At 43.5% G+C, this 20,264-nt stretch overlaps 1 protein-coding gene across 10 annotated transcripts in view; it reads right to left on the bottom strand.

The window, feature by feature from the left end:
* Positions 1-19,824, bottom strand: part of TUBE1 (tubulin epsilon 1) — a 56,270-nt gene extending 36,446 nt beyond the window's left edge. For 6 of the 10 annotated variants that reach the window (XM_083176873.1, XM_083176874.1, XM_083176875.1 and 3 more), the window contains exons 1-4: positions 19,514-19,634; positions 14,309-14,382; positions 11,588-11,640; positions 2,889-2,946 (exon numbers count right to left, since the gene is read on the bottom strand). In XM_083176873.1, coding sequence (XP_083032999.1) covers positions 2,889-2,946; positions 11,588-11,640; positions 14,309-14,382; positions 19,514-19,568 — 240 coding nt within the window. In that variant the 5' untranslated portion in view covers positions 19,569-19,634. Of the gene's footprint in view, positions 1-2,888; positions 2,947-11,587; positions 11,641-14,308; positions 14,383-19,513; positions 19,635-19,670 lie in introns of those variants that run through there. The other 4 variants (XM_083176878.1, XM_083176880.1, XM_083176881.1 and 1 more) reach the window with 3 other exon arrangements.
* Positions 19,825-20,264: the final 440 nt, after the last annotated feature.

Below are 20,264 nucleotides of genomic sequence, written 5' to 3'. Positions count from 1 at the left end.
TGGACCTGTCACATTGTGACACGCGTGACAATAATCCCTCGTTTGTTGCCAAAAAAATAAATAAAATTCCCTGCTCTTTATTGAAAATCTGTTGGTCCTTCCTACATGAAAAACTGGTGGGCCTTCCTCCATGATTCATGTGAATAGTAAATTCACAGATGAGGACATACATCAACAAACTGCTGGTTTACATAAAGCCACCATAACAGAAGCAAATAAACTACTGGAATGTTACAAACTGTGGACACCAGCTGGACACCACCACATTATCAGTATCACTTGTAAAACTATGAACATTAAAGTGCAGTTACAATAGCATTGAGGTAACATTTATCAAATGCATTCTATAAAAGAAATATCAGCTGATTGGTTGCAATGGGCAACTTCTCCATTGGCTCACTTTTCACTGCTTCAAAATCTCACCTGTCTTGAGCAAATATGTGTGTACACATGGTGCAATGTCACGGCTGTGCGAGAGGGGGGCCCTGCTGCATTGAGCCGCATGGCCCTCCTTTCGAACTAGCAGATTGAAGCCGATAGGTTTGCCTGCACAGACTATTTCTGCTTTCAATGCCGTAGAGCCACGAATCGGGGCCGTATCTCGATCGAATACATGTGTGTGATTCAGGGTCACTTTCTATTTCAATTTGGACTATAGTCTAGACTAGAGCATTTTCCAAATCACCCCAACTGGCATTCACCATCCACTGGCTGCTGTTTGAGACCTTAACTGGACATTGCATCTGGGACATTCGCTTTGCTCCTAATAAACCAGTATATTGAGGTGCAGTTTCTCAAGGACTCCAGAACTCCTGTCAATTTAAAGTGCACTTTATATGAAGATACAAGGGATACATCTGCAGATGCAAGAAATTACATTTCCCATCTCCTCCATTTATTCATCATCATGGAATGAGTCCAGCAGCATTTATCCATATCCATATAATATAAAAACCTAACATTACACCCAGTTGGAATGGTGTGACCTTCTATACACCTATAGCAAATTCAGCTCCTGAGGATAATACTCAATTTTATTATATCATATATATTTTATTGCTTATATTATGTTTTGAAATGTATATTGTGGTACAGATTATTTAGATTAATGTTTTTTCATTAGAAATTAAAAATATATTTTTTACAATCAATTTTCTTGTAAATCATTCAGCCAGCGCTGGTAACATCTTTCTTTCTTTAACACATATTGGGGCAGATTTATTAAGCTTGGTGAAGTGATAATGTGTCTGTTTTTTTAATCACCGACCAATCAGCTCCTACCTGTGAAGCTACAGGCTGGGTTTGAGAAATGACAGGTAGGAGCTGATTGGCCGGTGATAAAAACCAGATACTTTGGCCCTTATTCTGATTGACGCGTACTTTACCGCATACTTTCGGATGGCGTCTTTACGCCGTCTGCGCATGCGTGGAGAACGCAACGCGCATGTGCCAGGCCTTGACTTCGTACCAGTTCGGCCAAATCCCGTCCCAAACTGTTCCCCGCAATCAGTCGGGAAATATGGGCGTATTATGGGCGTCATGCGGAATGACACATGGGCGTAGTTTCAAAGTGGGCAAAACGGGGCGGAAACATGGGCGGACACGGGGGAGTACACTTATGTTGGGGGGCGTACATTCGGATACCACTCCGAATGCACGCGATCAAAAAGGGAAGAAATGTGCGGTGTCCACAAGTGTACTATTGCTTTGCGGACACCACTCGTTCATGCGGTAGGCGAACGTACGCCTAATGACTACAAGCATTAACACCTGAACCCAATAGAATCGACTCCTTTACTCATTACTCACTAATAGGACGCTTGTCAGTGCTTTAATAGAAACCATTGCACTTCAATTGCTGTAAGGGTTAATGTGTGCAATACATGTGTTAGGCATGCTTGTAAGGATATATTGGCATCTAATTGATTCCAATTCAAAATAAGAAGTTTTTTATGAGGATAGGTAATTGAATAAGTGGGTCATGTGATGTATTGCAGAAGATACATAATAGTGGGTTGTTTGGCGTAAATACTCCGCTTACGTGCGGTAGCACCGCTTGGCTCCCGTTCGGATGCGGTATTCCCGAGCATACTCTGTAATACTCTGTAATACCGTGCAGAATCTGAGTGTTTCTCCCGCACACGCATGGTTTGTATGTCGTCCGTAAACACGCCCTGTTCTTAAAGAGTGAGTTCGTCCGAATGCGGAGGACCCGTGGGCGTTTCTACGGACGATGGCCGCACGCGGCAGAACACCGTGGCGTGCGGACCGCTCCGTAAGAATGCGGGAATATCCGCACAGATCAGAATAAGGGCCTTTATCACTTCACCAAGCTTTATAAATCTGCCCCATTATTAGGGGAGTGACTACCCCATGCTGATAATTGCGCAACACACAACTCCCTGCTCTTCTCTTTTGAATAGAAAGTGACCCTGAATCGCACTGTGTGTCAGTTTAGTAAATGTATTATTTAGTTTAGCAGTTTTCGAGTGACCACATCTCTACTTCAAGATAAATAATGATCACTTAATGTCCAAGTAACATACTGTATGATAAATATATAAACATATAGAGAGTTTTAAATATACTACTTAATCACATAAAAAATGTCTGCTTATTTACAGTATGAAGTCAAAATGAAATCTGTATAGAAAAACCTGGATTCCTATTTAACACAGGAAATACTACATTCTCCAGGCTATTCAGGAGTGTAGGTTTAAGTAAAGACATGAATTCTACCCATTAAACTAAGAGAGCAAATCGGTTTGCAACAGAGTAAGAACATTTATATATTGAAATGCATGTACTAATATATTGTGTTTTTAAGTCATATCCTAATAGCTGCATTATATTGCAAGTACAATAGTAATCAGCATTATTTGTTGTACCCGTGCTTTAAGTGAGCAAATCTTCCCTCGCTGAACATCTGTTCCACCAGTTTCTGCTCTGAAAAAGACAAATGCAACATATTAAAACTAATAGCTTCACCATTTATAACTTCTTTTCTATGCTTTTAGCAGAAATGACAGAGAACTAACTATGCATTTTAATGTTTCAAAACCTAGTCGTACAGAAAATATTTTTTTTTTTATAAATAACACATATATATATATATATATATATATATATATGTATATATATATATATATATATATATATATATATATATATATATATATATATATATATATATATATATATATATATATAAAAATAATGGGCTTGTTGGAATATCATGTATGTCCTAGATGTGCTGGGGAGGAGGCAGATCTATATCATTGTCTTTGGGAATGCCCAGTGGTTCAGAGTTTATGGAGACAAGTTAGAAGGGATGCTGAAACCCATTTAATTAATTTCATACCATTTACTCCAGAATGGGCTGTTTTCGATATCCTCCAGAAATTCGCTCCAGGATGTAAAATAAATGCAATAAATGCAGCAGTAAAAAAACAAAACTTTTTTTACGAGACTGGATTCAACCAGCCCCTGTTAACTTTCAACTAATATATATATATATATATATATATATATATATATATATATATATATATATATATATATATATATATATATATATATATATATAGTGTATCCGAGGTGCGGCACTCAGCTATGAACATACGCTGTGGGAGGCGAAGGTTTGGACAACGTTTCAGTTCTTTTAATAAACTGTTTTCAAGTCAAGTACTTGACTTGAAAACAGTTTATTAAAAGAACTGAAACGTTGTCCAAACCTTCGCCTCCCACAGCGTATGTTCATAGCTGAGTGCCGCACCTCGGATACACTGTACATGCAGTGGATTCCCCGCTTCAGTGAGGGCACCAGCGACAGCTAATCTTTTATTTTGGAGTGCCGGACCACGCTATATATATATACTGTATATATATATATATATATATATATATATATATATATATATATATATATATATATATATATATATATATATATATATATATATATATATATATATATATATATATAAGGCAATCAAACCGCACACACAGGACTTGTCTTCTCAATAATAAAAATCAGGCATCAGCCAGTTCAAGTCAACTGGCTGATGCCTGATTTTTATTATTGAGAAGACAAGTCCTGTGTGTGCGGTTTGATTGCCTGCCTGTATCGTACCTTGTACCTTACTTACCTGCACCTGGGCAGAAGGGATCTTGGAGTGGAGTGTGCCGGCATATCGCCCAATATATATATATATATATTTAAAAAAAAAAAACTTATTTTTCGTATGGATTGGATTGAAACCATATTTGACAAGGAAAAGAAAGCTGCTTCCTTTTTTAACACGTGGGAAATATTACTACCCTACCTATTTCAACACAATCCCAGATCCATAATACCATGCATCTAACTCAATGGTACGAGAACCGTATCTTAATGGGTGATCCCCCTATGGAGCTGCCCAGCATGTGAGCATCAGACAAATATATATTTTCTTTTTCTTGCTTTAATTATTGTTCTACCCTTCAGTATAATTGCTCTATACTAATGCCTACATACAATATGTACATTCTATATACTTAGGTATTATTGACATATTCAAATTGTTAAATAAGTGAACACAAGACATGTTATTGTGACCAGTTTTATTTAACAATACTTTATTGATTTCATTTGTAACTATTGAAATGATCATCTCTTTTCACATGTATACTTTGTATGTGTACTATTCAGTGCTATTGCTTCAACAACTAAAAAATATATATATAAAAAAAGAGATTGATTAAATAAAGTAGAGATTACCTATAACAGGGTAGATTGTGTACTATATCAAAATAAAAACGAGGGGACGCGGAATACATGTGAAGTAATCCTCGTCCACTCACCACACTATATAAAATCAACTCCACACCAACGTGGATAGTGGGGATATAAAAAGGTCGGAGTATGCGTACCGCCGCCTCACGCTTGCTGGCTGCGCCTGCCACGCTTCGGGTTGGCGTTCATAGTGGGGGTGGCGTTAACAATGGTGGTGCATTTTACATAGTAATCACCCATCAGGGTGCCTGTACAATAAATCGGTCGGGTCAAATGTGATGCAATCAAAACGATGGCATAAGATTAAAATCGTGGGCGCCGTGCTAGGAAACAAGTACCCTTTTTTTTTAAAGAGTAAAGAAAGACACGAAATATTGCCAGACCCCACAAACCGGAAGAAAATAGTGACGTAATTTCAGAAATTAAAGGCTTGCCCACAGTATGGAGACAGGATCCAGTTACATAGTCCACAGTTACCATGTTGATATGTCAACAGGTCGTCATCTTTAGAATGTCGACAATTGAAATGTTGATATGTGAAATGCACTGTAAATATCAGATTGTTACCTGATAATATGTTTTCCTCTACTCCACCATGGCAGCCAACACCTGTGGGTTATCTCCCTTCTGGGTAGTACTTGGAAAGGAAAAAAAGACGTCCGGCCTCTATATAAGGCTCCTCCTCCTAGGCCTCCTTGTCTTCATTTTTCCAGCTTAAATATAAACTCATAGTTATTGCATAACAACAATTAACAACACAGGGTCGGGAATATATGCTGCCATGGTGGAGTAGAGGAAAACATATTATCAGGTAACAATCTGATATTTCCTCTACCTCCCCCATGGCAGCCAACACCTGTGGGAGGTACCCGAGCAGTACTTATAAGGGTGGGTTCCCTCCGATACATGAGAATAATGCAACATAAATACATATCTCGCACAACACAAAAGAAAAAGAAAAAATTCTTTTTTTTTTTTTTTTTTTTTTTACAAACCCTTGTTATTTAAATTACTGCACTTAGCACTTTCCGTCCGAATTTTGCGTCTGCCGAGGCCAGCACATCTATTCTGTAGTGCCTCGTAAAGGTATGAGCTAAAGCCAAACCCGCTGCTTTGCACAAATCTGTAATGGACGCTTCTCCTTTTTCAGCCCAAGATGTGGCTAGTGCTCTCGTCGAGTGCGCTTTTAACCCTGATGGTAAAGCTTGGTTATTCATCCTGTATGCCTCTTGAATACAGCACCTGATCCATCTGGCAAGTGTCAATTTTGAGACTCCTGACCCCTTTCTACATCCTTCTGATAAAACAAATAAATTCTTTGTTTTCCTGAAGTCCTTTGTTCTTTCTAAATATACTCTAAGGGCCCTCACTAGGTCCAACGTGTTTAACCTCCTCTCTTTCTCATTGCTCGGATTTTCACAGAGAGATGGAAGTACTATTTCTTGGTTTACGTGAAAATTTGAGACTACCTTTGGTAGAAACTGTGGGTTTGTCCGCAACACCACCTTACTTTCAAAAAAGTTTAGGAATGGCTCCTCTGCCCATAGGGCCTGTAATTCGGACACCCTCCTGGCCGACGTTATGGCCACCAGAAATGCCACTTTCCAGTTCACGTACTTTATAGGAACTTCCATTAGGGGTTCGAAAGGTTTTTCCATTAGTGTTTTAAGGACCATATTCAGGTCCCATGGTGCTAGAGGACTTTTGAAAGTTGGTCTTATCTTTCTGGTTGCTTGTATAAACCTTTTAACATACTTGTTTTCTGCTATATTCTTATCGAGCATAGCTGCCAGTGCTGAAATCTGTACCTTTATTGTACTCAGAGACAGTTTCTTTTCCAGTCCTCCTTGTAAGAATCCCAGGATCCCTGGTATCTCCCCTGGAGACTGCTGATTTTCCGCACACCAGGCACTGTACTTCTTCCATACTTTATAGTATGATTTTGATGTGGACTCTTTCCTCGCTTTCAACAGTGTGTTAATCACAGTCCCTGAGAAACCTCTCCTTTTTAAGTTTTTGACTTCAACAGCCACGCCGTCAAGTTCCACGACTCTGGTTGCGGGGATTGAACTTTCCCCTGTATCAATAAGTCTGGCCTCTCTGGTAATTTCCAGGGCTTGTCTATTGCCATCTGAAGCAACTTTGGAAACCAAGGCCTCCTTGGCCAATATGGTAATATTGCTATCACTGTTGTCTCTTCCTTTTGTATCTTCCTTAGCAACCTTGGTACCATAGGAAGGGGAGGAAAAACATATGCCAATTCCTTTGGCCACTTGCAAGTCAGGGCATCTATTTGTGACGCTTGATGTTCTTTGAACCTTGAAAAATACTTCATGACTTGCCTGTTTTCTCTTGTGGCCATGAGATCTACTTCTGGAAGTCCCCATTTCCCTATTAGGATTTTGAAGACTTCTTTGTTTAGACTCCATTCCCCCGGAACACATGTAGTTCTGCTGAGCCCATCTGCCAGGGTGTTGTCCTTCCCTGCCAGAAATACTGCTGACATATTTCGGACATTGTTTTCGGCCCAGATTAACAGCTTCTCTACTTCCTTCATCACATGTTGGCTCCTTGTCCCTCCTTGCTTGTTTATGTAGGAGACTACCGTGCTGTTGTCCGAACGTATCACCACGTCTTTGTTTTTTAGAGCGTGGTTGAACTCTTTGCAAGCCAGATATACTGCCCGCATCTCCCTCAAGTTCGAGTGTGCTGTTTGAAACTTGATTGGCCATACTCCTTGTGCCATCTGTTGGTCGCATGTCGCTCCCCAACCTGTCTGGCTGGCATCTGTAGTTAACACTATTTGTTGTGCCCCGGCAAAAGATTTTCCTCTGTCCAATCGGCTTCCGTCCGACCACCATCTCAAGTCTTCTTTTGCTCTGCTTCCCAGCACAATCCTTTGTGTTAGGTTCTTGCTGTTTCCATCCCATTGGGATAGGAAGCATCTCTGCATTTTCCTCATATGGAATCTGGACCATGGAACAGTCTCTAGTGCTGCCGACATCAGACCTAGTGCCTTCATGCACATCTCTGATGAGACTACCGATTTTTTCACCATCGGTTTTAGAAAGCTTATTAGCTTCTTTTGCCTCTCCTTGGTTAATTTCACATTCATTAACCTTGTGTCTATCGTCACTCCCAAATAATCTCTTTGGTTTGACGGCACGAGCTTGCTTTTTTGCAAGTTTATCAACCAACCGTGGTCCTTTAAGCACTCCAATACCCTCTGTGTATGGACCACCGCCTGTTCCCTTGATTTTGCTACGATCAATATATCGTCCAGATAAGGCCATAACATTATGCCTTGCCTTCTTAGCACCGCTATCACAATTACCAAGACTTTTGTGAATGTTCTTGGGGAGGTTGCCAGTCCAAATGGAAGTGCCGTAAACTGGTAGCTTATTCCCTCTATTGAGAAGCGTAGAAACTTTTGATGCTTTATGTAAATTGGCACATGAAGGTAAGCATCTTTTAAGTCGATGGCTGTCATGAACATATTTTGGCTTAGATCTGGTAGGATTGTCTTCACCGCATCCATTTTGAATGCCCGTACCTGAATGAACCGGTTTAATCTTCTTAGATCTAATATTGTTCGGAATCCTCCCGTCACTTTTCGTACCACAAAGAAACGGGAGTACCAGCCTTCGCCTACCTGTGATTCCTGAACTCTCACCACCACTTTCTGCTGTATCATGACTTGGAGACTTGATAGTAAAGCTTCTCTTTCTGCTTTTTCTTTGGGCACCGGGGATTCTGTAAAGAACTTTCCTGGTTTGGCTTTGAACTCTATTTTGTAACCTTCTGTTACCACTTCTCGAACCCATCTGTCCGATGTCGAGTTCTCCCAAATTTTTGCAAAATAAAGTAGCCTGGCCCCCACAGTCTGTGGACTGGCGTCATTGGGTGTTCTGTTTTGAGAAAAATCTGTTTTCTCTTCCCCTTTGGCCACGAAAATTAGATCTTGATGACCAATTTCCTCTTCTGTAGCCTCTACCCGGGCGATAAGCTCTAGCTTCCTTATAGTCCTGAGGCTGATATTTAAACTGCTTATTAGCAGCACCTTTCCTTGTCGCTCTGTCCTGAGGTAGCCATACCGATTTTCCTCCAGAGATTTTCGTTATTATCTCATCCAACTGAGCTCCGAATAAGTAATCTCCTTGAAAAGGTAATGTTAGTAGCTTGTTTTTGGACTGCACATCCGCAGCCCAGGGTTTAAGCCAGAGTGCTCGTCTCACCACTGCTGCTGTGGCGTTTGCCCTTGCCGCCAACCTCAGAGAGTCCATAGAAGCTTCACAAAGGAATTCTATTGCTAGTTGTATGTTCTGCACACCCTTTAATATTTCCGATCTCTTGATCCCGTCCAGTAAGTCGACTTCCAACTGTTGACACCATCCTCTAAGGACTCTTGATGTTATAGCCATAGATGCTGCTGGCTTTAAGGCTGCTCCCGTGGTTAAGTGCTGTTTTCTTAACCCAAGCTCTATTCTCCGTTCCATCGGATCTTTAAAAATATTTGCATCTTCCAAAGGAAGTGTTGTTTTTTTAGAGATTCTTGCTATTGCTGCATCTACCTTGGGCAGTTCCTCCCAGGTTGTGACTTGGTCACTCTGGAATGGGTACATTTTGTTAATCTTCAAAGGCACTGATACTTTTTTGTCTGGGAATTTCCATTCTTCCGCTACTGCGTCTTTAAGAGTTTGAGATAATGGAAAACATTTCCCTTTTTTCTTTTTGTCTTTGAACAATAAATCTTGAGGCAGAATGCTCTCCTGTTTATCCTCTATCTCCAGAGATTTATGTATCAGTAATATCAGATTTTCTACCATATCTGGGTTAAAATCTGAATCCGATTTATCAGCTATCACCTCATCTTCATCTGCCAAGGCCCCTGCCTCAAACTCTTCTGCCGAGCCTGCAGAGCCTTCACTTGACACTGCCCTGCTTCTTTTACTTGTAGCCTTAACCAAGTCTTCCTTGGTTACAAAGGTGTCAGTAAGGGCCACTCTGAGCATGTCGACTAAACCCGTCATCTGGGTTAGGGGTATTTGAGGTGTTTTGCATTGCTTGCATACGCTGCCAATATTATCGTCAGGTAAATCCTTTGTGCACATCAGACATTTAGCCACGTGCATTTTCTTGTGTTTTGCTTTAAGGTCCCCTTTATCCTTGCTGGAATCAGACCTGTGCAAAAAACAACACATCCCGAGTGTTTAGCCCAAAGCCACACTCCCCCTAGTGATACAGGTTTACACCCGGCTTACAGTTGGCTTACCCCGTTTTTTTAACGACTGGCCGTTTCTCTTCCTCCATAATAGCTTTTAGTTGCCTGCTAACAATATATATAAGTTAGCACCGCCATTGATACTGCCAAGTACCTGTCCTGCGCATGGACGCCCGTCGTACTCACTTTTTGGCTGGCTGTACTGGGTATAGGGATCTTCCGGCAACAGCGCGCTTGCAGCAGCAGAGAGACTCCGGCGTCTTCCGTGTGCTGCCGCGTCATACATATGCGCCGCGCCCCCTATGACGTCCGTCCGGTCTCACGTACTGATTAACCCGGACCAGGCGCGCACCACTGTAAGCCCTCGTGCCGCCTGAGGACGCCGCCGCTTGAGCCCACTCCACTAGGAAGCGGCATGCAGCACCCGAGGTCTGTTTAACCTCTGAAGGCCGGTCTCACCTTCTCTCAATCCCCGGTGCGCTCTAGGCGTCGGGGATTGTAGTTCTGTCGCTGGGGTAAGCCAAACACCTTTCCTGCAGGATTTTTTCCCCCTGCTGCTCCACGCACTACCCTGCTGGAAAGGAAAAAAAGACAAGGAGGCCTAGGAGGAGGAGCCTTATATAGAGGCCGGACGTCTTTTTTTCCTTTCCAAGTACTACCCAGAAGGGAGATAACCCACAGGTGTTGGCTGCCATGGGGGAGGTAGAGGAAAAATGGATGAGATTTAATAGGATGAGAGATTCAGAAAGTGACTGATTTGGTAATGAATCTCCAGTATTTTAAAGCGGAAATCCTTTACACTGCAAAATCAAACTGGTTTTGCAGTGTAAATGATTTACGCTTTAAAAAAACTAGAGATTTCTCACCAAATCTCTCACTTTCTGAATCTCATTCTATCAAATCTCACCCAATGTGTCTGAAGATACTACAATATTAATGTATTTGTAAATGACGGACTGCCTCACAGCGCTGAGGTCATGGGTACCCAACATGGCCCTAACTGTGCGGAGTTTGTAAATTATCCCCGTGTTTGCGTGGGTTTCTTCCGGGTACTCCGGTTTCCTCACACAATCCAAAAATATACTGGTAGGACAATTGGCTTCCAACAAAACCCTAGAATGTCTGTGTGAGTGTGTACATGTGGTAGAGAATAGGGCAGGGACTGATGTGAATGTTCAACTATACTCTGTAAAGCGCTGCGGAATGTGTGCGCTATATAAGAAACTGTTAATAAATAAATAAACCATTTGTGGCAGAAAAACTGATGTAGCTAAGGTTGGGCTGATTAGCAGCACCTTGGCTTTCTGATAAAAGTGTTTCCAGGGCAGGAGGTTATTGCTCTTTATGGTGAAACAGCCAGGGTGTGGGCTATGGTAGGGATCACTGGAGCATTCTGAAGTGTTTGTACTATGCTGTGATACCTGAATGCTGTAATGCTGAACCCTTCCTTACTGATGCTGGTTACCTGGCAAGCTGTTTACCTGCTACTAAATAAAGACCAAGACTTCAGCTTATCCAGCGCATGCGTTTCCTTGCCACACATTGTAGTTTTTCATACAAAGATTTGCATAATAATATTCTTTGAAATTTACCTTGTATCAATATTTCTAAAAAAGCTACAGAGTGCTTCATCATAAATTCCTTTCTGGAAGAAGAAAATTTATTGTATTAGCTTTCATTTTGAAGGATGCCGAAACAACAAAAATCACAGAAATTCCTGAGTGAGAATTCATCTAATACAGGGGTCCTCAAACTATTTTGCTCTGGGACCCCATCAGAAAATAAAAATAATGACAGGACCCCAGCAAGTTACTGCAGAAGGTCATCACATCACATGTGTGGTCAGCAGACAGCACGTACATGGCAGCATTGTGGAGGCACTACATGATGGGAGGAGTCTACAGTAACAGACAATTCAACAGTTTTCAGACTCTTTGAATCCCTGACTGAGATTAGAAAAGTCATCAGCCTGATGGTCAGTAACATGGAGTTGCGACCCCAAGTTGAGAAGTTCGGGACCCACTTTGGGGTCAGGACCCACAGTTTGAGAACCGCTGATCTAATAAATAGTAATTCATGTGATAATCGTACAGTTAGAGGCTGGACAATGTGCAAATGGGTAGATATGGGGTACAGATATGATACATAGGGCCCTAAAGGCAGACAGATGTGTAGAGGGAGGTAGATACTGGAAATTTGTAGGTTCTGAGGGACCGCTTAAGAGTAAAACAGTTGGAGAGTGGTGGTGGTGGTGGCGGGGGATCACCTAGTTGGTCAGAGGAGGGTGCTCCTATTTTTGATAGCCAATATTTAAAAAGACATTAATAAAACAAAGCAAAAACAAAAACTACAGTAGTTGCCATTTTAATGAATACTGCAAAATTCACTGTAATCCAAAACTGTAATCTTTGAGAAATATTATAGAACATTCAAAACTCTATTTGAATAGATTATATTAATAATATTTTATAGAAAAAAAAAAAATCAGAGTATTGGTGTGTACACACGGTAAGATTTGGCTTCCGATGTTCCCGATATAGGGAACATCGGAAGCAAAGTTGCATGTTTTTTAGGGCTTGCGAGCCCGATGCGCTGCCAATGCGCGCTCCCGTGTGAGCGCAAATCGGCAGCCAGATAGAGAGGGCAGGCAACACTATATAGTGCAGATTTACACTATATAGTCTAAATTGTGCCCCTCTGGTTTGCCGTGTGTGCACACCATATAAAAAAAAAATCAAATGTATTTATTTAAATTGGATTTTTATAAAAAATTATCAAGAAAACTAATAAACCATGTAAAAACAATAATACAAATTTATTTTAAAATACTGTAACTTTAATATATTTAATTTAAATGACTTGACAGTGCCACCATGAATCAGGGCATTAGTGTTCACTCTAGGCTGTTTTATCTCGTTTAGCTGCACCCTGCTAAAACAGCCAGCCCCCTGTCAGACCCCGCTAACGGTGTCCGGAGCTCTAACGCATTAGTCATGTCTGCTGGCACGGGCCGCCGCCCCCCCCAGCGCCTGGCCCTCCTGTAATCCTGTAGGGATCACTGGGCATGGCACATCAAACTACACACAAATCACAAACTGCAAAAACAAAAAAACAGCAATGATGTTAAAAGTGACATAAGTTGGTAATTGCCTTGACTGATTGGTAAATCTGAAGAAGCCTACTTAGGTTTATCGATCACCTTAAGAAACACAAGTTTTACATCTTTTTCAGTACGTAAATGGCTAAACCACACCAAATGTGGGAAATTTTCTTTCTACTGACAAATAACAGGTTTTTATTACACAACAAAGGAAAAATATATATCAATTAAAAAATACCTTTACATTCATAATCTTTCTACTAAAGCTAACAATGCTTCAGCTGTTAGCCATTGCTGTACTGCTACCATGAGATTTTCATTATAAGCTACAGTTTCTGTACCAATCTGCCACTGGTGATACAACATTGTGGTCTAACGGATTCAGTATTGAATCCCGGCGGTCGGGATCCCGGCGTTCAGAATCCCGACAGCCGAAATGCCGACAAGGGGGGGACGTGTATCGCCCCCCCCCCCTTGCGGGCTCGCTGCGCTCGCCACGCAGCGGGCCCGGTGCCTCGCTACGCTCGGCACACTATTTTTTCTCCCTCCAGGGGTGTCGTGGACACCCCAGGAGGGAGAATGTGTCGGCATTTCGGCGGTCGGGATTCCGGCGTCGGGATTCTGAACGCTGGGATCCCGACCGCCGGGATATTAACTGCATCCCTGGTCTAACACGAGGTCATTGAATAGGGTTGCTTTTGCTTAGAACTTCACTAGTGTTGGTAGAAGGGTATTTCAATGTGGATATTTTTCTTTGACAAACTTAAGAGCTTCTAGTTTTTCTTCTGCAATTAAGGATTTTTTTTTATTAATCATGTGACTTACATCATGATTTAAGTTTATATTATTGTTACTTCCTTATCTTTGCGGCAACCACTACGCCAGTTACGTTAGCCGCTATTCTGAAAGAAATTGCTGAGGTCTGGCCACCTGTCTCAGGCAACTAAAGGTACTTTCACACCACCCTCCTGTGTCCACACAACCATCTATTACCTTTAGTAAAATTGTGGCAAGTGAAATGGAGCCTGCAGTGTGGCGAGGGGTACGTAAGTTCCGTAGCGTAAGCGGTGGCAGTAAAGATGAGGAAGTACCATATTATTTCCATGCTTATAGCATTAAAACTAATGAGACATGCAATACTGGTCATCAAATAAAAAAAATAAAAAAACTTTCATACTACGTTCATGATCACAATAAAGACTCTCCACTTTACCTTGTTGACAGCTGCATGTTCTCTCAAAGCTAGGTCCCAGAACCTGCAGCCAATCTGGTTTCCACACTGCCCAACTACAACAGAATAACAGCTTTACTTTCATGCACTATATAAATTCTATTCAGTGCTTTTTGTAATGGAACTTAATGGTATGCCGCAGTAGCAACTTTTATTTTACAATGTTTTCAATTCTTGATTCAAGAAGAAAAAAGTATGGAGATGGATCCAGTTGCATTGTCCACAGTTACCATGTCAACAGGCACCAATTCGTCATCTGAAATGTCGCTATGAAAAATGTTGAAATTCGAAGAAAGCTGACGGCAGGGCCGTAACTACCTGTGTGCCAGTGGTGTTTGGCCCACAGCGTATTTGCACAATGGGCGCACCACCTGCAGGGCGGCTCTCTCTACCTCTGTGCTGTATGTGGTGTGTACTCAGCTACTGAGTGGGGAGTACACCAACTGCTGGAGGGTCTATCACACCAAGGGTGACAAATGTGGCGCCCTGGCCAGCTCATGAGGTCCGACTGGCTCATGAGACAGCAATATATTCGAAATGTCTGACGGACTCACTAGGAACGGAGGAGGGTAGTGCTCTGCGGTTCACTCTCTGCTCCCCCCGTCATAGCAGCAGAAGTGAAGGTGGTGGATGCCAACCTGGATTGTGAGCAACACTGGGAGCATAATATAAAAGGCACTTTTGGGGACAATATGTGTAAATGGCACTACTGAGGGCACTGTGTAAGGGGCACTATTGGTAGCGTAGTGTAAGTGGCACTTTTGGGAGCATTATCTGTAAATGGCAATACTGTGGACATTGTGTCAGGGAACTACTGGGGGCATTGTGTATGAGGCATTACAGGGGCATCATGTGGATAAGCAGGAGCACTGTGGGCATTACAGTGGGTGGAATAATCTGTAAGGGGCAATACAGTATGTGGCATAATATGTAAGGGGCACTACAGTATGTGTAATGGACATTAAAATTAGGATCAAAAATGACAAATAAGTGAGGGGCATGAATCAAGATTTTGTTTTCCTGAGGTGGTTGATGTCGGTGCATGCAGTATGCAGAACTGGGGTATAAGGTTTTTTCCAAGACCACATCTATTACAGTTATATGGAAATGGGGGCATATTTGGCAGGGGGAGCTACATTTATAGTTATGCCACTGCCCCCAGTACAGTACAATTTAAGTGGTGCACTCAGCCGCAGAGGCGTACAGATGGGGCAGGCCTCTTCCTTTCTGGCGAATCGCCAGAACGTCAGTGTTGGCGATCCGCCAGCGGCCTGCCTCACCATCTGACTGAGACGCGCGTGCGTCTCAATCTCCGTCGGCGGGGCGACAGGAACCCTGCCCGTCTCCGCCTCAGGGAGATGGACAGGGTTAGGGGGGGGTGCGGGCAGGCGGCGGGGACCCCGGGTTACCGCCGACAAGCCGGCGGTGACCCGGGGGAGTGGCTGGAAGCGCCATCGGAAGTGGACGCGCGTGGGTCCCCTTCTCGTTATGCAGATGGCACTGGCGGGGGATGGTGGCTGACATCGCCATCCCCTGCCAAGATGGGACCTGCCCTATCTGTACCTAGATATTTGTAGGCCCCATAGCAAAAGTTTGTAAGGGCCCCCTATTTAGCAACTGATGGTGATAAATGTATGTAAAACATATTAGTTAGACAGCAAAGATGGGCCCCCTTCAGCTCCGGGCCCCATAGCAGCTGCACCCCTTGCACCTATGGTAGTTACGCCCTTGCTCAGCCGTATGTAACTCTGTGTCTCCCCTGTCTTGTACATTGCACAGCAATCTATATCTGTACTGTCTCTGCTTATCTGTTACACACCTGGCTGCTGCAACAACTAGTGGTGACACTGATGGCTGCCTAGGCGCTGTGCAGCTCGGCGGGTATATGTTCCCTGTGTGATAACTGTACTGTCTCTGCGTGTATTGTTACCTGCCTGGCTGTTGCAATGACTAGTGGCACCGCTGATGGCTGCCTAGGTGCTGTGCTGGCCAGAAAATATATTTTTCCTGTGGGTGTGGTATAGGACCCAGACAGTTGGGATCCCGACAGTCATTAGCCCGACGTCGGAATCCTGACTGGCCGGACTAGACAGCCTGGTGAGCGCAACGAAGCCCCTTGCGGTGTAATGACTCACGGAATTCCAACTGTCTGTCAGCCATCTGGCACCCGTTTCCTGCCTCTATAATCCCCAGGGTACATCTAGCGTATACCTGTATGTGTTATGTATATCTGTACTGTCACTGTTGAACTGTTACCTTACCGCATGTTGCACAGCAATCCAAATCTAATTCCTAGTATACGCTAGCATTCCTGGCCAATAAAGGGGATTCTGATAATATAACTCTATGTCCACTTAGATGGTAAAGCATGAACAAGTCGGTCTAAGATCCCAAATCATGAAAAACTCATGTCAACCTTTTCCCATGTATACCTTTTGCCTTTGTTGACCTTTTTTTGCTGTGTCGACCAACAGTGGTTGACCTTTTTTTACTGTCAATCATTTGACTGCATTCCGAGTCTCTCCTGGCGTTAGCTGCTGTTTTCTGACAATGCCCGGTGTGTATGAGTTTTTACATGTCTCATAGATAATGGCTACAATGTTGCAACACAGGTTTATGGTGGTTGTGGCCCATGACAAAAAAAAACAACACTGGGCGGCAAGTGCATGGGTGTGTTAAAAGAGCTGCTTAATATTCTTTAAATGATGAAAATGACATCCAACTCATTGATAACTTATTAACTTGAATATTTAAACCTGGGCAATGCTGGATACTTAGCTGTTCAACAACACAAATCAGCCTAAAGGTGCACACATATGGGGTCTGATGCTGGTTCACTCGGAAAAGCAATTTTTTTTTCTCAAAATCAGATGTAACTTGTGCAGAGTTAGAAATGTGGGGTATAGCTGGGAGAACTAAAATCAGCATCAGTTCTGAAGTAGGTGTCGAAATTGTCTAGGAGACTGAAGATGAAGTAGAGGAAGGGAAGAACAGGGCAGGAGTGCTGGTGAGGAAAATAGGTAGGGTGAGTACGTGAGGAAGGAGGGCCCCACTCATAAGAGTTAACAGACTAAAAGGAGGTGGGCGGACGAACGAAAAACAATAAGATAAGTAGGAACGGATGAAGGGGTAGGGTAGGCAGGATAGGAGGAGTGAAAGAGGTTAGGAGGAGGAGGGATAGGCTAGTCAGAAGAAGTGGGTTACGAGGGAGCGCTTGAAGGAGCTAAGGGAATCAGAAAGCCTGATTGGTGGCGGGAGGTTGTTCCAGTGCAGGGGGGCAGCGCGAGAGAAGTCTTGGACACGGGAATGGGAGGAGGTGATTGGGTGAGAGGTCAGGCGGTGGTCGGCGGCAGAGCGAAGAGGACGAGAGGGAGTGTGGATAGAGATCAGTAAATAGAGGTAAGGAGCGGTGGAGGAGGAAAGAGCCTTATAGGTGGTGGTGAGGAGTTTAAAGGGAACTCGGAAAGGAATGGGGAGCCAGTGAAGAGATAGACAGAAGGGGGAGGAGGAGGTAGAGCGGCGGGAGAGGAAGATGAGCCTAGAACAGGCGTTAAAAATGGATTGAGGGGCGAGGCGGGCGAGAGGTAGCCCAGAGAGAAGGATGTTGTAGTAGTCAAGGCGGGAGATGACAAGAGAGTGAATGAGAATTTTGGTCGCATCAGTGGAGAGAAATGGTATGATGCGCAAGATGTTGCAGAGGTGAAAGCGGCAAGAGACTGTGAGAGAGCAGGAATGTGGGGGGTGAAAGAGAGGGAGGAGTCAATGATGACTCGAGACATGCCTTGCCTGAAAAGCTTAAATGGCACTACTGGGGGCATCATGTGTATAAGCAGTTGAACTGGGGGAAAATGGCAAATAATGTAGGGGGCATGAATCAATATTGCAATAACATTGTAAATATAGTTATGCAACCGCCCCAAGGCAAGTACACTTTCAGTAGTGCAGGGCCGCCCGCCCGCAGCTGCACTCTGCATATATGTGGCTGAGGGGCTCTACCTGGTGTAATGTGTGCAATGCCTGCAGCCATGCACTTTGCATTTCAATCTATTATGATGCTGCTTTCCCACTGCAGACCCGTTTTAAGTACTGGTATTTTTAAACGGTATTTAAAACGGTATTAGCATTCCCACTGCAGCAGATTACCGTTTTAAATACCGTTTAAGTACCATTCCCATTGCAGTGAACCGTTTAAAATGTAAAGAGTGCCTACCCCCCCCCCCCCCAAGTGTAAAGAGTGCCTAACCCCCCCCCCCCCAAGTGTAAAGAGTGCCTAACCCCCCCCCCCCCCAGTGTAAAGAGTGCCTAACCCCCTGTGCCCCCATCTCCCCTCCCCTTGTACTTACCTGCACGGGGATCCAGGCCGGGGATGCAGGGCAGTGGGGAGGCAGCGGGGGCCCATACGGGGTCCAGGCAGTCCCTGTGCCTGATGAGAACTAGTAGTTCCCACTTTGCGCATGTGTCATATGCACATATGTAATGAGCGGCTTATTATTATGCACTGCGCTCATGACACATGCGCAAAGTGGGAACTACTAGTTCTCATCAGGCACAGGGACTACCTGGAGTTTAAATACCATTTAAAAGGCATTCCCACTGCCTTAAAAACGGTATTTAACCGTGTAGGACTCTGCTTTTTAAACAGGTTGAAATACCGGTTATCTTTAACCGGTGTTTCAACTCTGGCGCTTTCCCACTGCAGCCTTAAACGGTAAATTGCGCTGAAAGATCGGCAATTTACGGTTTTAGACCTGCAGTGGGAAAGGGGCATTAGACATCTTTCGGGAACCGTTAAAAGGTGCTGTATTTATGAAAAGAGTCTGGCAGGAGGCTGTAGGAGGAGACTATAGTGCTCATTTATATATGTGGAGAGTTAAATTAGGCTTATACAGTAGTCCCTGTAAACTGTCACATTTGCAAATATGTATATCCTGCATAATAAAACCTAAATGTCAAAGCTTATGGCTTGTCTTATTTATCTTCTTATAGTAACCTGCATTAGGGACTATGTAAAAACCGGATTATTAACTTAGTCATGTACACGGTAGGTAGGTGACTTGCTGCCAGCGACCTTTGATACACGCTGCTCTACACAGTAGTGACACCTTGGCACATGGAATCCATATGATGCGGTAACACACACTACTTGCACCCACGTAAACAATCCTAATAACGTAACTACTTCCTTACAGAACTCAGGTATGCGGCAGCTGCTTAGCCAAAGGCAGAGAGCCACGCAGCACATTTATGCGCCCTCTGATCTCGTCAACGCGGGCACACGGTTACCGTACATAGCAGCAAATGATCCACATTCCTACATGAGCAGCCCTGCCCAGCGGACACCCACCTTGTACCACTATAGACTGGGTCATTTCACCAGAGGCTCTTCAAAATTGCGATAGGAACCTTCGTGTCCGGTCCCTGTACACTGCGGACTCGTTTTACCAGTTGCACCAATAAACAAAAAGCGACTCGTTACTTCGCCTGACGCAGCGGAGACTGGCGCCAAGGCAACGGTTGCGCCTCGCTGGGCACCTTCCCGCCCTGGCCTGCTGCAGCTGAACCCACTGTTCGGGACGAGGCTGAAGTTGGCTTCTTATTCGGCCAGCTTCTTATTCGAGCTCCAGCTTCTTATTCGAGCTCCAGCTTCTTATTCAGAACAATCACTTTTATAAGGGTTAATGAATCATGGACCACAAATTTGACTGCAGAAATCAACACAGGGGGGTCACGTACATATGACCCACTAGCAATTTATTTTGACCAACAAGGATTTGGGCAGAAATTGGGCACTAAAGTGGGCATGGGTCCCAGAATCATCATTTTGAATAAGTAGCTGGTGTTCTGCAAGGGTTAAACAGCGTTGGTCAAAAAATCTTACACTTGGAATACACACAGGGGGGTCACTTACATATGACCCACTTGCCATTTATTTTGACCA

This window comes from Crinia signifera, chromosome 3 (genome assembly GCF_055691185.1).
Source record: "Crinia signifera chromosome 3, ASM5569118v1, whole genome shotgun sequence".
Lineage (NCBI taxonomy): Eukaryota > Metazoa > Chordata > Amphibia > Anura > Myobatrachidae > Crinia > Crinia signifera.
The sequence above is the reverse complement of the archived record's forward strand: the minus strand, read 5'-3'. Positions and strand labels throughout refer to the sequence as shown.